We start from the raw sequence: 15,028 nt of genomic DNA, 5'->3' as shown, positions 1-15,028 counted from the left end.
GTGGATATTCTCATAAAGGATGTGTATGAATGCTTTATATCTTATCGAATAAGAGAAAGAGGGTGTATGGGTATTTTCAACAACTGAAACAAAGCTTAAGCACTTGTAACTTTAATTCCTACTTGCATTTGTCCCCTTTCCCTATTATCTCATGTACAGCTCCCTTTCGGTGTGACCTTTTCACTGTCCACCTTTTTCTAGACTTTTCAGATTTTCTTTCCTTACCAAATGTTGAAATATAGCTTGTAATCCTCTTGGGGCAGAGACCTGTGTTCTCTTTTTTGTGTGTTACTCCCTAAAGCACTTGTGTACTGAAGGCATCTTAATAATAATGAAGAATGCAGCCTGAATTTGCCTGTGGATTTAGCCTAAAACATTACAGTTGGAACTTCATTTGATGCATATATGCAAACACCTTCTGCAAACATTTTTTAAGCTTGGACAAAATTACCTGGCAGTCCAGTTTTCTTCACCTCTAAAACACTTTTGTTTGCAAAGCACCAGATGCATGGACATAGCTCCACAGTACGATCTTGCTGCTACAAAGGGTCGCTGAATGAAACAGCAGGAAAGCCATGGCTCTCATACAGAAAGCAGCAAGGCAAAGACTCCAGCAAACACCTGTGCTATAGAGAGCTGCATGTGGGAAGCTGAGCCCCTAGACGGGGCTCCTCTCGATTATTCATCACTGCTGTGATGTAGCCATCTGAAAGGGAGTGTGGGTTTGCCTATCAAAAGTATCAGCTGAGTAGTATGTGCTAGTCCTGGTGTTTTATTGCCTGCTTTGTCTGTACTTATCCCAGGTAGATGAGGCATCATACTAGCGTTCAATTTAGAAGTGGAATGGATATCCACGATTCTCTGCTCCAACAGCAAACTGTCATACAGTACATCCAATCACACATGCAGGAAGTAGATAGTTTCAAACGGACCTCTGTGCTTCTAGTTTGTGTGAATTTCTAATTTCCAGCAGAAATATAAGCACTAGTACAACAGAGCTGGAGCCTTTCATTGACTAAAGCTCTTCTCATGCATTTTAACCCTTTTATGTTCCTCTTGTGAGGGGCATTTAGTCTTGTGCCTTCTTCACTCAACTATGAAGCTTACTGTATCATTGCGAGGCAGTCACTATCTTTCAGCTTATTCCAACTCACAGGGTTCATTCAGGGAACTCAGGGAAATCAGCAGCAATAGCTTAGCTGCACCAGATTCCACCAGATGCCATTTTCCTCCCAATAATAAATCTTTAAAGAGAAAGGTGCTGATTTGAAACATTCCTGGAAGTAACATCCAGTGCCCTGAAAAATCTTCTTTTGTCCTGCTGACTTCTTCCACTAATAATTTTAGCTGGTTGAAATCACTGACACCAGGAACCAGCATTCTCTTCGATCCCTGATGTCTGTAAGCAGGGGCCAGGCCATTTTCTTCTGCCTGGGTATTGAGATCTGAATTCTCACTGGCTCTGAATATGTGAGATGTTAAAAGGAAGATGGGCTTGGGGGCACAAACCAGAATCACACACACACACACACACACACACACACACACACACACCATTTCCCAGTATGAAGGCCATCCTTTGAGTCTTTGTGCACATCGCACCAAAATATGAAGTGGGTTTCTAATCATATTCAGTATCATGGTCCTGGAGTCAGATTCCTCAACTTCAGGCGAAGCTCTCAGGTGAACCTGTGAGGCCAGTTGCGCCTGCCCTGAAGATGTGATGCTGCTCTCCTCTGAGAAGGACTCCACTGCAGAAGACCCAGGAAAACTTGAAGCTTCCCTTCTCCATTGCAGTAGGAGATTACTGGAGAAGCCTGGTTTAAGGAAAAGCAGCATCTTGCAGCACGTGGGGCTGACAATTGGGCTGCACCTGCTGCTGCTACTGCTATATAATGATTCAGTTTAAGCCATGTTTCTTGCTGGATAAACTTCTGGGCATTATATTGCCCACAGCACAGCCTGAACTCTGCCTTGTATTCATATCTAAACCTTGTCCCACCTTGCCTTGTCTTACATCTCGTTTGGGCCTTGCCTTGCCACTCTGTGGACTCTTGAGATGAGCACAGAAACCTTGTTGTGAATGGTAAACAGTTTTTTGGAGATATGCCTTTCCTCTTTTTTGGCATTTCATAAGTGGCCACCTTAGCAAACATGTGTGCTCAAGACTATTAGGTTATCTTGTCAGAGCTCTAGGAAGCAACTTGTTGCAGAATCTGCTGTCATAGACCTGTTGGCATCTTGTGCTTTCAGGTGGCAAAAAGTAAGTTGCCTTCAGTCGGGCTGTGGGAAGCTGAAGGACTAAATGAATGGATAGCAGTTGTTGCAGTATATTGTTGACTTTTTAAACATTGATGAGCTACAGTTGATGCTGTTCTCCTAAATTTTCATCCATAGTGTATCATCAGCACATGCCCAACTGAAACTCTGCCTACCACTTTCAGAACCAACAACAACATAAAATGTCATTGGAGAGTAAACAGTGCTTGGTTACCATATGTGGTTGCTCCATCTACTCATCTTCTATTATCTTCGACTGGTGGGGCCCTGAGGCCCAACCTAAATTGATCCATCAACATTATTTTTTCTCCTCTTTGCTTGTTTTTTGAAGATAAGAGGCAATTGCAGGGAGAGAGGGTGAGAAACTGCCAAAGAAAAACACTGTGCAAAGCCCCTGATATAAATGGGTATTGAGCTCACCACCAGCACCCACACTCAAGTAGCTGCTGGGCAGCCTCAGTACAGGTGCCTCCTCTGTCAGCTCCTCATCTTAAATTTCCCACAATGCCCCAGAATGCCTGAAGAAGCATTGCCCCAGTGCCTTGTGGGATGTAACTGCTACCTGCTCATGGGATAGGGACAGGAGTCCAACCAACATAGGAGGGGATCCACTTTTCTAGTGCCCCCCCCCTCAAACCTGGAGTTCCCAGGACATAGCTTATGTTTAACTGTGTCTCAGATGTGAAAAGTTTGAAGACTACTGAATTAAATATTATGACAGCTGCTGGGGAAGATACTGCTATAGGATTTGATTAGAAACTCTTCCCTGTTCTGACTTACAGTATTTGTGCTCTTACATTCCACTCCGCAAGCAAGACGCTGGCAAACAGTTAAACCTAGACCTAAATAAAAGTCAAGAACCGTGTAATTAAAACTCTACCTTTATTGGATTTTAAAGAGTTGCCCTGTGACATAGGAAATATTTAGATGAGTAGCTTATTTAACTGATTTGTATGTGAGTGAACAGCTTAGAGGACTACTACCCTAAATTAACTATAAGGCCACCCACTGAGATTGCCTCGTAAAGGATCCTGATTGCTTAGCTTCATTATATGCAAGCATTCAATAAAATGCTAGATAAATGCATAACTAAAAGCTCTATTACACTAATAATTTGTGCAAAGATAGATGTGTGGGACACCATGCTGGGTTAATTTGTCATCCCTGCAGCAAACTTCTAGAGATGGCCTTTTTAGTGAGGAATTGTGTTAATATGTTGTTCCACTGAGGACATGTTAGAGCAACAAGATGACTTGGTCGCTTAATCTTTTAAAGAGGCAAAAATGCCCTGAGGGAAAAGTGGCAGGGAGAAGAATGGGGGTGATTAACAAAGTGGACCTAGATTTAAAGTTACCCTAACAAAAGAGACTTGATTCTGCCTATATAAGGGAAGTGGGGAAGAACAGGGAGGCGTTTTTTTTAACACACTAATAGGATTTCATGCATATCTAAAATAATAACATAAAAATTGAATACCCGTAGACCACAGTATTTAGCCTGCTCTTTTGCTGATTACATATTCAGTTTCGTTGCTTTTCTTTGATGTGTCCATGGAGTTAAACTGTATGCTTTGAACAGAGTATTGAACTGTAGTATTTTATGCTAAATTTCCTTTTATGCTAAATTTTCCATCCTGCTCAGACATTCACACACCAAAGTCCATTATTATATTTAAATCCAGAACCCATGTTTAAGCACCAGAGCTCAGGATTTCCAACCTCTCGTATTGACAGAACCATAAATCACATTAAAGTTAAGTGAATTACTGTACCATGCAACTATAGCTTTAACAATGTTTATGTAGTATCAGCTTACCATCTGCAGAATAGAAGTGAGGAGAAACACTGATATTCAAAATGGGACTAGGATTCCTAATAACTTAGCAGCAATCTATCACTCTGGATTTATTGGTTCCATTAATATACCCATTTTAGTATCAAAGCAGAATTATATCATTGTACAAACAAAATATATGACATTATTTTACAAGTTTTTATTTAATACACTGCATTCAAGTATGAAATAATTTATTTATTTTGGGGGGGGGGGAATTGTTGAAGCAACTAATTACATATGAAACCCAGTACAGACAGTCTGAATACGAGCCTACAGTACATAAGATATTTGGTTGGATTTAGACTTAGTCATGCTTAGTGCAGACTCATTGAAAACAATCCATGACTAACTTAAGTCCCATTGAATTCTGTGGGTCTACACAAATATTTCTGTATTCAGTACATCAGGCATAACGAACCTGATCTTTTTGATGGTGACACCCATCTCCCCTGAACATTAGTCATGCTGGTTAGAGCTAATGGGAGTTGGAGACCAGGGACATATGGGAAGCCCCAGGTTCCTTGTGACAGCTGTAAGTAGAAAGTGTATAATTTTGCTAAACAAACAATTGCAGCAGCAGCAGGCCTTAATCTACCATGTTCTTTATTCAAGAGGTTGTCAGGAGTCCATTGAACTCACCCAAATACCTGAACAATTCATTTGGCAATGCATAGTAGTTTCCATCTTTTCAGCAGAGTTTGTTACATTTTTATCCCACCCTTCCTCCAGAAGCTCAGGGTGGCATTAATGGTCCTTGCCCACACAACTACTCTAGCATCTGTGGGTTGGATTTGGCTGACAGATGGTGACTGGTCAAAGGTTGCCCAGTGAGTGCCCCACAGAGTGAAACGTGTCTGATCGTCTTCAACCTGGGCCCAATGTATGGTAGCTGGTTGCTGTAAAGCTGAAGAAACAATTATCACTTGAAAAATAGTTCTTTGTTGAAGGCCACCATAGAACCTTGCTCTCATCTTAGCAATTCTCCTTCAGCTCTTTGCTTCAGTAATACCAGCTCCTTAGTCAGATCATCAGCTTCCCTTTAGATGTCAACCTCTGCTGCCGTTGTTCACTGTTGCCCCTTCTATCTAAAGGAGTACATGCTAGGCACAAGAGGGTACCAGCCTCTAAATCCGAGCCCACATAGGCCTCCTCCCTCATTTAAACATGGTTGCGTGGAGAAAAAAACTTTGGAATAGGAGAGATAAAAGTCTGGAGAGACAGACTGTTTGCACAAGGGAGGGTGCAGAATCCCAGCTTCTGCCTCTGTGGGGAGAATTAGGCCATCCTCATTTGCATGTCATTTAGGGTTAAAGAGCAGTTTAGCGAGGTTATGACAGAGATAGACATGTAGAGGAGAAATGGTCTGACTGAGGAAGTCCTGGCAGAGAGAGAGAGAGATGCTTATCCCCAAAGCGCACACCTTCAGAAACCACGAGTTAACCAGCTAGTCCCTCTCTTTTAGCCTAACCCTTTTCACAAGTTACAGGTAGGTAGCCGTGTTGGTCTGGCGTAGTCGAAACAAAAAAAAAAAATTCCTCCTTCCAGTAGCACCTTCAGATACCTCTGAAGAAGTGTGCATGCACACGAAAGCTCATACTATCAATGACAAACTTAGTTGGTCTCTAAGGTGCTACTGGAAGGAATTTTTGTTTTGTTTTGTTCCTTTTCACAAGGTTATTGTGAGTATAAAATGGGGTGGAGGAAATACGGGTATGCCACACAGAGCTCTTGAGGAAAATGGGATAGAAATGTAATAAAATAAATAAATGAATAGGAGCCTAACATCATTCTGTGTGCAGTCTTAAATTAAGTTGGTTTCCATATAAATCAGTAAATAGTAGCATACCCTATGTCTTTCATTTACCACTAGTTGCTCATCTGAATTATGTGTATATAAAGTTACATTCAATGACAGGAAGTGTAAGGCTGCAGGGTTTTTTAGGACTGCACATTTGAATAAGAATAAGGTAGAACAATATTTAAAACCTCAGTTCTTCAGAGGTGCCTTGTTGTTAGTTGGTGCTTCTTTTAATCTTAGATTTGGTAGAATGTAGGTAGAGTAGGGAAGCCAGTTGTGATCCACCTCCCATGTCAGTCGGTGGCAAAACTACTATTGATTAATGGAGCTGGATTGTGCCCAAAAGCTTTAATTTTTTCCAAGCTGTTGGTTCATACTTCTGTTCTGTACCTCTTGAATTTTATTATATATATATATAGAAGTTCAAGTTCCCTTCAAAACTTCTGGCCTTCTGCCAGCTTTCCTTATTAAAAAGTCACTCTTCTTATTTCTGATCAACACAGCTGTTGCAGAGCGTTTCAAAGCATTTCACATCAGCCAGCATGGTGGCTTAGCCAATTAGTACTCTAATACGGTCATTTTTGAAAACAAGTACTTTCAGGGTAGAAAGGGTGGGATACATCTTACATAATTTGAACTGGCACTTGCTTTGCTTTAATGTTATGAGAGAGGTTGCAGATCACAGTGAGCTAAAGCATCTCAAAAAGATTGAAAAGGAAGTATCTAAGGAAACGAACTACAACAATGTTTCCACTTTAATGCCTTTTAACAAATACTTTTCAATTGTAATGAGGCTAATTAGGTCTTTTTTTAAAAAAAAGGGAGCTGATGGTACATTCTCATGCTTCATTGTGACTTAGCTGTTGCTGTTTTTAGAAAGAGGAATTCATGTTTAATGAATTTGTTAATAAACTTAGATATATTTATCTGCATTGCTTTTATCTTGTACCTCTAAAACCAAGAAAACAAAGCATCCCAGGGAATTTTTCTGTCATCAGAACATGGGAATTGCTCATGCTTCCATTCCATCCCATGCAGCTCCCATAGTTATAGAATAGCCATCATGGCTAGTAGCTGTTGATGGCCTTGTCCTCCATTAATTTGCCTAACACATTTAAAGCCATCCAAGTTGGTGGCCATCACTGCCTCCCGTGGGAGAGAGTCAAATAGTTTAGCTATTCACTGCTCAGTACTTTCTTCAGTCTGTCCTGAATCTTCCAGCATTCAGGTTCTTTGGCTTTTATGAGAGAGGGAGAGACAGAGAGAGAGACAGAGAGAGAGACAGAGACAGAGAGAGAGAGAGAGAGAGAGAGAGAGAGAGAGAGAGAGAGAGAGAGAGAGAGAGAGAGAGAGAGAGAGAGAGAGAAAACCATTTCTGTATTCACTTTCTTCATGCCATGTATAATTTTATGCACTTGGTTACGTTGCATTGCATTTGCCATTTTATTGCTCATTTACTCGCTTTGGAGAGATCATTGTGGAGCTCCTCACAATATCTCTTTTTTTGGGGGGGGGAACCAACAACACTGAATATTTTGTATCATCTGCACACCTGTCCTCATTGAGGTTCTGATTCCAGAACTGAGCTGACCTTGGAGAAAAGATGCTTCATGAGAGGGGGCACAAAGAGGTGTGCCTGTACTCCTCACCTGTGCATCCATATTCCTGTTGGCATTAGATCCCTCCATCATTTTCTTTCTATGTAACCAGGATAGATTTGGGTTTAAACACACTGCGTCCATCTGTCACATCAACTTTGGCTGTCAGTTTGAAGCTCTGTCTGCAGTATTGGTAGGGTAAAATACTGGCCTTCCATACAGAGTAGTTACAAGAATTACAAATGTATATGAAGTAACCTTAGTGTTAAACAGGGACCTGATCTGGCGTTTGAAAGCCCCAAAGGCAGTCTCTGGCCCTCATCACCACCACACTCCACACAATGACTAAATACCGTAATCTTAAGGACTGGGAAATTACATAGGAGTCCTTGGTAGGCCCTTCCCCTTGCCCTATCACCTCCTTCCCAACCAATTTAAATAAAGAGCACTGTTGCCAAAGTGGGTATAGACTGAAATTTGCAGTTTCCAGCTTTTTGGAACCAAGGGGAGCCACCTTTGAATAGTAGAAAAGAAGACAGCTGAAGGGAGTGTTCTGGTTGAGAAGTTGGGGAAACAGAGATTGAGTAAGCCTCGCCTGTTTTGGTATGTTAGAAGGTTTTGGAAGACAAGCATTGCCATGTGGGGAAGGTGTCCTGCTTCCCACCTAGCACATGCAGAAAGAGGCTCTTAGGTGTAAGTCAGAAAGGGATATTTGTTCAGGGCAAGTGACAGTATAGGCTTGGCAGCAGATACAGAGTTCAGGAGTCATGATTCAGGGGTTTGGGTATCAGAAATAGACTGAAACCATGTAGATGTCTCCAGAGCACATTGCTTGCCCCCACCTCTGCTTCCTGCCTGCCACTCCTGTCCAGCTTCCTTTAATCTCCCCACCCTCCACCAAGCAGATGTACAGTAGAGTAGGAGGAGAGTGGGCTGCAGAGGAAGAGACAGGGTGGCATTTTCTATTACTGGTTTTGATGGCAGATACAGTTCCAGTGAAGGCAAAATGCAGAAGGTTGGTACCCTGGGGTCAAATAGTAGGGGGTATTTCCAGAAAATGCTGCTTCTGTTACTTTCTCCCCCTCTTTCATCAAAACTGGTTTAAAATTATGGGTGCGGCTTTCTGAGCATTTGCTGGGTGGAAGTTATGTTGGAGGGACAAACATCCCTGTTTCCTATGATGCAGAATTACTAAATGAAAACATGCTGCAATATTAAAACAATATAATTTATAAATGCTTCCGTGAAGGTCAGTATTGTGGTTACACTGGTTACCAAAGAGGAAGCATAAGATTGAACTGAAATGTTTTACCACTGAGCCTCTTGGGCTTGCCGATTGGAAGGTTGGCAGTTCGAATCAGTGCGACGGGGTGAGCTCCCGTTGCTCTGTACCAGCTTCTGCCAACCTAGCAGTTTGAAAGCATACCAATGCAAGTAGATAAATAGGTACCACTGCGGCAGGAATGTAAACAGTGTTCCATGCGCTCTGGCACTCAACACGGTGTCCCGTTGCGCCAGAAGCAGTTTAGTCATGCTGGCCACATGACCCGGAAAGCTGTTTGTGGACAAGCGCCGGCTCCCTTGGCCTGAAAAGCAAATATGAGTGCTACACCCCATAGTCGCCTTTGACTGGACTTAACCATCCAGGGATCCTTTACCTTTTTACCTTATACCTAGCCTATTATCCTCAGTGACACGTTACAGGTGCGTGCTACAGGTACGTCTATAGCTATAGTACCCTGCATGTTCTCCAATGCTGCAGCATCTCTAGTCAATAATGATGCCTATAGCAGGTGGAGAGGTTTCATAAATGTTTGAACTGGTAATAGCTTTCCTTGTAAATGTCACTTCCTGAAAGTTCATATGCAGCTGTTCACTTCATGTCCCGTTTAACAGGATGCTGAGGACAAGCGATTGTCGCTTTTTGTTAGTAGCACAAATATAGCTGTTGGGAATTCCAGCTGTTGCTGCTGGATCATTTCTGACATATTGCAATAAAAATAAATTTCTGACATATTTTGTAAAATACAGGCTACATTGTGCTATCTTCTTCTTGTGCTAGGTGGCTTGTAGCTTACATAGACAAAAAATGTCTGTGCATGTGTGTGAGAGAGAGAGCGTCAAATCCTTCCTAGTCTTTATGTTGGAAGGGTTTTAGGTTCCTAAACAAAGCTGAGGTCTCAGTAAAGGGAGGTGCACTATGTAATATTACAGAAACCTGGAAATTGATCAGCAGTCGCAGGGCAGCTGCTTCATATGCAGAAGGTCCCAGGTAGGGCCGGGAATGTCCCCTACCTGAAACCCTGCAGAGCAGCTGTCAGTGAGTGTAAACAGTACTGAACTAAACAGACATCATCCTGCAGCATTGTTGCAAAGCAAACATGGCACCAAATTAGTCAGTCATAGAGAATGAGCATACTGGGCCAGTTCAAGGAATTCATATTAATAGAATTCTTATACTGTATTATGCAAAGTTACAGTAGGAAATCAGAGAGATGCTGAGAAGTCGACAAAATATTAGTATAGAACTGTTTATGTTAAGTATTTCAGATTGAAAGTGAATTCTTTATTTGGAGAGAAACAGATTCAGAGCAACTTTTAAGGTTACTTTGTAATGATAATGCTCCAGTTTTACCGTTTACAAATCTTTACATTTTAATTTAGATACATTCCAACACATATTTTATTATTTGACATCACTACCCCCTTCTTGCAACATTTTGCTTTATTGTTAGGGTATCCTTGGTAATTATTTTTAATGACTTATGACCAGCATACCCTGGTACCATAAGCCACTTATTGTTAATTATTTTTTATAATGATAACAAATTGTGCAATAAATCATAGGATTCTTTTGTTGCAGAACAATTGACAAATCACAAAAAATATATAACTGCACCGACCCTGTCTTTCTCACCATACCTGTATACAGAGGTAGTGAAAAACTAGGAAAGTGAGGATAAACCTGTTTAAAGTGAGAACGGCACATGCTATACAATAGCTTAAAGGCATTACAATTTTATGATTTTTCTCCTGATTAATGTAACATCTTTGGACACATCGTTTCACATGTATTATTCGTCTGACAGATCTTTAAGCTGCAACATGCAAACATAGGGTGATAAACATGGGGATTTTAGGGTTGTAGCCAATGCTAGTCCAACTCGGAGTAGACATAGTGAATTTAATAAGCACAACTAACTTGTGTCCATTAATTTCAGCAATTGTACTCTAAGTAGAGCTTAGATGACTACAACTTTGAGTTCTGAGTGTGGCAGTGATAAACATTTCATCTAGTAATGAGAATTACAGTTTCTCAGTAGAAATAATTATTATTTGGTAACATATGATGAGGACTGTAGAACATACTCAATTCAGTTCCAGGAAAAGGAAAAAAGAAGAAATTCTGCAAGGTTTGTTACCATTCATTCAGTGTAGGTAGAGGAGCTGTTGTTTTAGCATTTGCTGTTTGAACACGTACAAATAGAAACCGAACTATTCTCAGGATGTGGCTTGGTTATGCCTCACTTGGCCAAGAAGCCTATGATCAAGACAGTGCTTATTGTCACAATTAGCAGTCTGCTCAATTACCAAATGAAAGGGCCTAGCCAAAGTCATGGCCCAGTCCCTTTAGTTTGCAACTGGTGTTCCAATTTGTAGTCGAGCTGGATTTAAAGAAACAGAAGAAAGGTGGAATAAAAAAGGAAATTGATATAGTTGGGTGGGCTTGTCATAGAAGATGGATAGAAAGAAAGCTAGGGTGTGTGCATGGTCAGAATCAGAGCAAGAAGCAGGGTTTAGCACAGCTTGAAACTAAAGAATAGATGGTGCCCAGGTGAGTTTGGAGAGTTGTACAGAGTCTGGAAATGAAGCAGTTATGTAGTTCGAAATAATTGTAGGGTAAGATTTTAACACGGCAACATGTCCGAGCAGCTAGCTGCTCAATGTGGTAGATGAGATATGCAGAAGGCAGCTTCCTTTGTTCTAGCTACCGGTAATAAGAAGTGATGTTTTAGGATATTGTAAGATGCTTATATAAACAGAATAGCTACTACTGGCTGACTTTACAAAGTGAATGTATTTTGGGACAAAGTCATGTTTAGCACCTAGACAGCTCTTTTCTGGAGGTGGAAAAGGTCTGTACCCTCAGCGACCATGCAGGTTTAGTTATCTACTTCTATGATAATCTGGGCTCCAAATATGTAGCTGGATTTCTGTCACTACTGGGTGTGTTGTAGCAGTTAGTATGAGCTATTTCTTCATGGGGAAAATAAATATAGGGTAGTATATATGTTTTACTTAGAGTAGACCAGTTAAAGTGAATGTATACACAACTAAGGTAAGTCCATTAATTTCAATAGGTCTGCCAAGAGTAAAACTTAGTTGAATACCACTCATAGCCCAACATAGGAGCCATCTCCTAGGGGCTAAGGACCATTTGGGGGCCCCCAATAAAATATTTGATGGGGCCACCCCCCCAAATTGATGGGCAGTGTCATTCAGATGCTGTATGTGCACCATGTTATGAGATTGATTAAGCGGGGCAGGGCTTATTTTGGTTTAATCTTCATTCAGCTATTGCTTTGTACTGCCAAGTTGTATATACACCCAACATATTAAGCATGCTTCCAGACTAATGCAGTCTATTCTCCTGTTCACGTAGTGACTTTCAAAACTTTTATTGAAGCAGTTCTTTGTGGTTTACAAATGCAGTGCATAGGCATAGAAAGATATAAAAGTTTAATAGTGCTGGTTGAGAGAGGATGTCTATATACTTGGTCAGAAATAAACCCTAATGTAAGAGGAGCGATAGCATACAACCCCAATGGACTACTGTGATGCAGTGGAAAGAAAATAAGCAAAATTCAAAAAAAATTCCAGATACCCTGTTTCTCATATTTTAAGACATACCCATAAAATAAGCCATAGCAGGATTTTTAAGCATTCAAGGAATATAAGCCATACCCCGAAAATAAGACATAGTGATAGGCGCAGCAGCAATGCTGGCCGCGGCAGGAGGAGGAGGAAAAAAATAAGACATCCCTTGAAAATAAGCCATAGTGTGTTTTTTTGAGGAAAAAATAAATATAAGACATGTCTTATAATATGAGAAACACGGTACATTGGCTTATAGAGGAATAAATGTGAACATATGACATTTCCCCAGTATTCCAATTCCAATATTATTGTTGCTGGGTAAATGTACATCCCACTCCCACCAGATGCATTTTGGACTGCTATCTTGAATAGGTTTGTGTGAGTTACTTGAAAAACTACCTGGATAGTGCCCTCGTCATGAAGAAGGTAACAGAGAATAGATCTACTCTGTAGACATAGCAAATAAAATTTAAAACTGTTATCTGTACCATAGGGCTATATTACTGCATGGTACCATAGAAGAAAATATCTGAATCTGCCACATTTTCTTCTATAATTACTATCATTGTCACTTGAGTATCCATGCATATTTCATTGTTCCGTGTGCCGCCCATGTCTCCTGCCATTAATTATAGAGGAGTGAATAAACGTACCCATTGTGGAGGAATTTGTGTGCAGGGGTTGTTTCCTGTTCAGTGTGGAGAAATATGAGATGCATACAGGAATATCGTACCATATTACTAACTGAAAGGTAGTAGTCAAGCCACTGTATCTTAGTTTCAGCCTCCTTTACCTTCCCTAATACAAAAATTCTGCTTGTAGTATTGTTGTAGGGGTTATTGAGAGCCAGTCTATACATAATTTTAATCCATGGCATATGAATTCACTATCTTAGATTGCTAACATTGCCCTGGAGTCACATTTGAATGACCAGTTTTCACTTAGAAAGGAAAAAATGAAAATGTTAGTTTACATGAAAGCAAATGACTTAAAAATCACATTTCTCCATTGAGCCGAAAAAGTGACATACACAAGGGCTGCAAGAGCATCATCATTATATTATTGGCCATTTATAGCCCAAAATAAAACTGGTCCCTATGTGGAAACCAGAATTAAGCAGAATGTCAATTAAATCAACTGTAATCTCCCAAATACATTTTTTATTGCTCGATTCATTAGAAAGGCTCTTAAGGTAATGAATAGTCGTCACTTTTACCAAGGACTTCTGGCTCCGTTATAAATGATGACCACTAAAAATGCAGAAAAGACATTTAAAAATCTGGCTGCATTTAAGCTCTGCCTCTATATTTGAAGTGCTACAGAACTCCATATGACTTGATGTATTATAAAAATCAGTACCTAGAACATCAGGCACATACTCTAGGATGTATAGACTTTTTTTGAGTGGGGAGGATTTTTTTCTTTTAAAAATTAAAGAGCTATATTAAAACAATTGAAGTTTCTATAGAAATAAATTTATAAATTTGAACTGTGTTTATCTAACGCCTTCTTTTCTTTCTTATAGCAAGTCCACATGCAACTCCATCGACTCTTCATTTTCCAACATCCCCCATTATTCAGCAGCCTGGGCCATACTTCTCACACCCAGCAATCCGCTACCATCCTCAGGAGACTCTGAAAGAGTTTGTCCAACTTGTCTGTCCCGACGCTGGTCAGCAGGCTGGACAGGTGGGGTTCCTAAATGTAAGGAAGCCATTTTATTTCTTCAGACGCTTTTGTTTCTGTGCCAAATAACCATGAAATTAGGCTAACCAGTGTTTTTTTTACATATATAAAAACAGGGCCTTAATTTTTCACTGCTACAAACTATGAAGAGGGATTCAGCCAAAGATGTGCATGTTCAGGTCCCACTGAATGTGACTCAAGTTCAGTTAATGTGTTTTTAAACTGCTTTATTTTTACATGCTAAACTTTCTGTATTAGCAGCTCATTGCCATGTTGGTTGTTAGCGCAACTATAGCTTTCCAGGCAAAATATCATAGAATATTGTTTGTTAACCCAGGATATAATGCTGGCAGCAGCCACTACCTTTTTATAATGGGATTTCTCAGAGAATGTATTGCTGCTGCTTCTTTTGACCAACAGCAGCTTGGTGTTATGTCCTAATCAAGGAAAATTGAGGTTAGATTTAACCATGGTATCCGCAAACCATTGTTTATGAAACCATTGTTTCAATAAACCATGATTAAGATGAACAACAATTTAGGGGGTTGGATATAATTCTAAAGTACAATTAATTGATAATGTATGCAAAAGCAAACCATTGTTTATGAAACCATTGTTTCAATAAACCATGATTAAGATGAACAACAATTTAGGGGGTTGGATATAATTCTAAAGTACAATTAATTGATAATGTATGCAAAAGCTTCTAATCTCTTAGCAGCCACTTCAGAAAAGAAGAGAGGGGAAATCACATTAGCCCTGAGATTTGGTCACATAAAGCTAGGCCATAGTTCTCTTATTTAGAAAATTTCTCAATTGCTTTATATTGAAAAGAATCTTAAAGTGATGTACAAAAAGAGAAAGCAATATAATACAATTTATTGGTAATCTGATAAAAACCTATTTCAAAATTAGCAATGACCTGGATTGTCCTTCTAGGAAGGACTGGTAA

At 40.1% G+C, this 15,028-nt stretch overlaps 1 protein-coding gene across 8 annotated transcripts in view; it reads left to right on the top strand.

Annotated features, from left to right (window-relative positions):
* Window positions 1-15,028, top strand: part of NFIA (nuclear factor I A) — a 282,624-nt gene that overhangs the window by 227,399 nt on the left and 40,197 nt on the right. For all 8 annotated transcript variants that reach the window (XM_035123739.2, XM_060276862.1, XM_035123744.2 and 5 more), the window contains one exon: window positions 13,916-14,094. In XM_035123739.2, coding sequence (XP_034979630.1) covers window positions 13,916-14,094 — 179 coding nt within the window. The remainder of the gene's footprint in view (window positions 1-13,915; window positions 14,095-15,028) is intronic.

This window comes from Zootoca vivipara, chromosome 7 (assembly GCF_963506605.1).
Source record: "Zootoca vivipara chromosome 7, rZooViv1.1, whole genome shotgun sequence".
NCBI classification, from domain to species: Eukaryota; Metazoa; Chordata; class Lepidosauria; order Squamata; family Lacertidae; genus Zootoca; species Zootoca vivipara.
The sequence above is the reverse complement of the archived record's forward strand: the minus strand, read 5'-3'. Positions and strand labels throughout refer to the sequence as shown.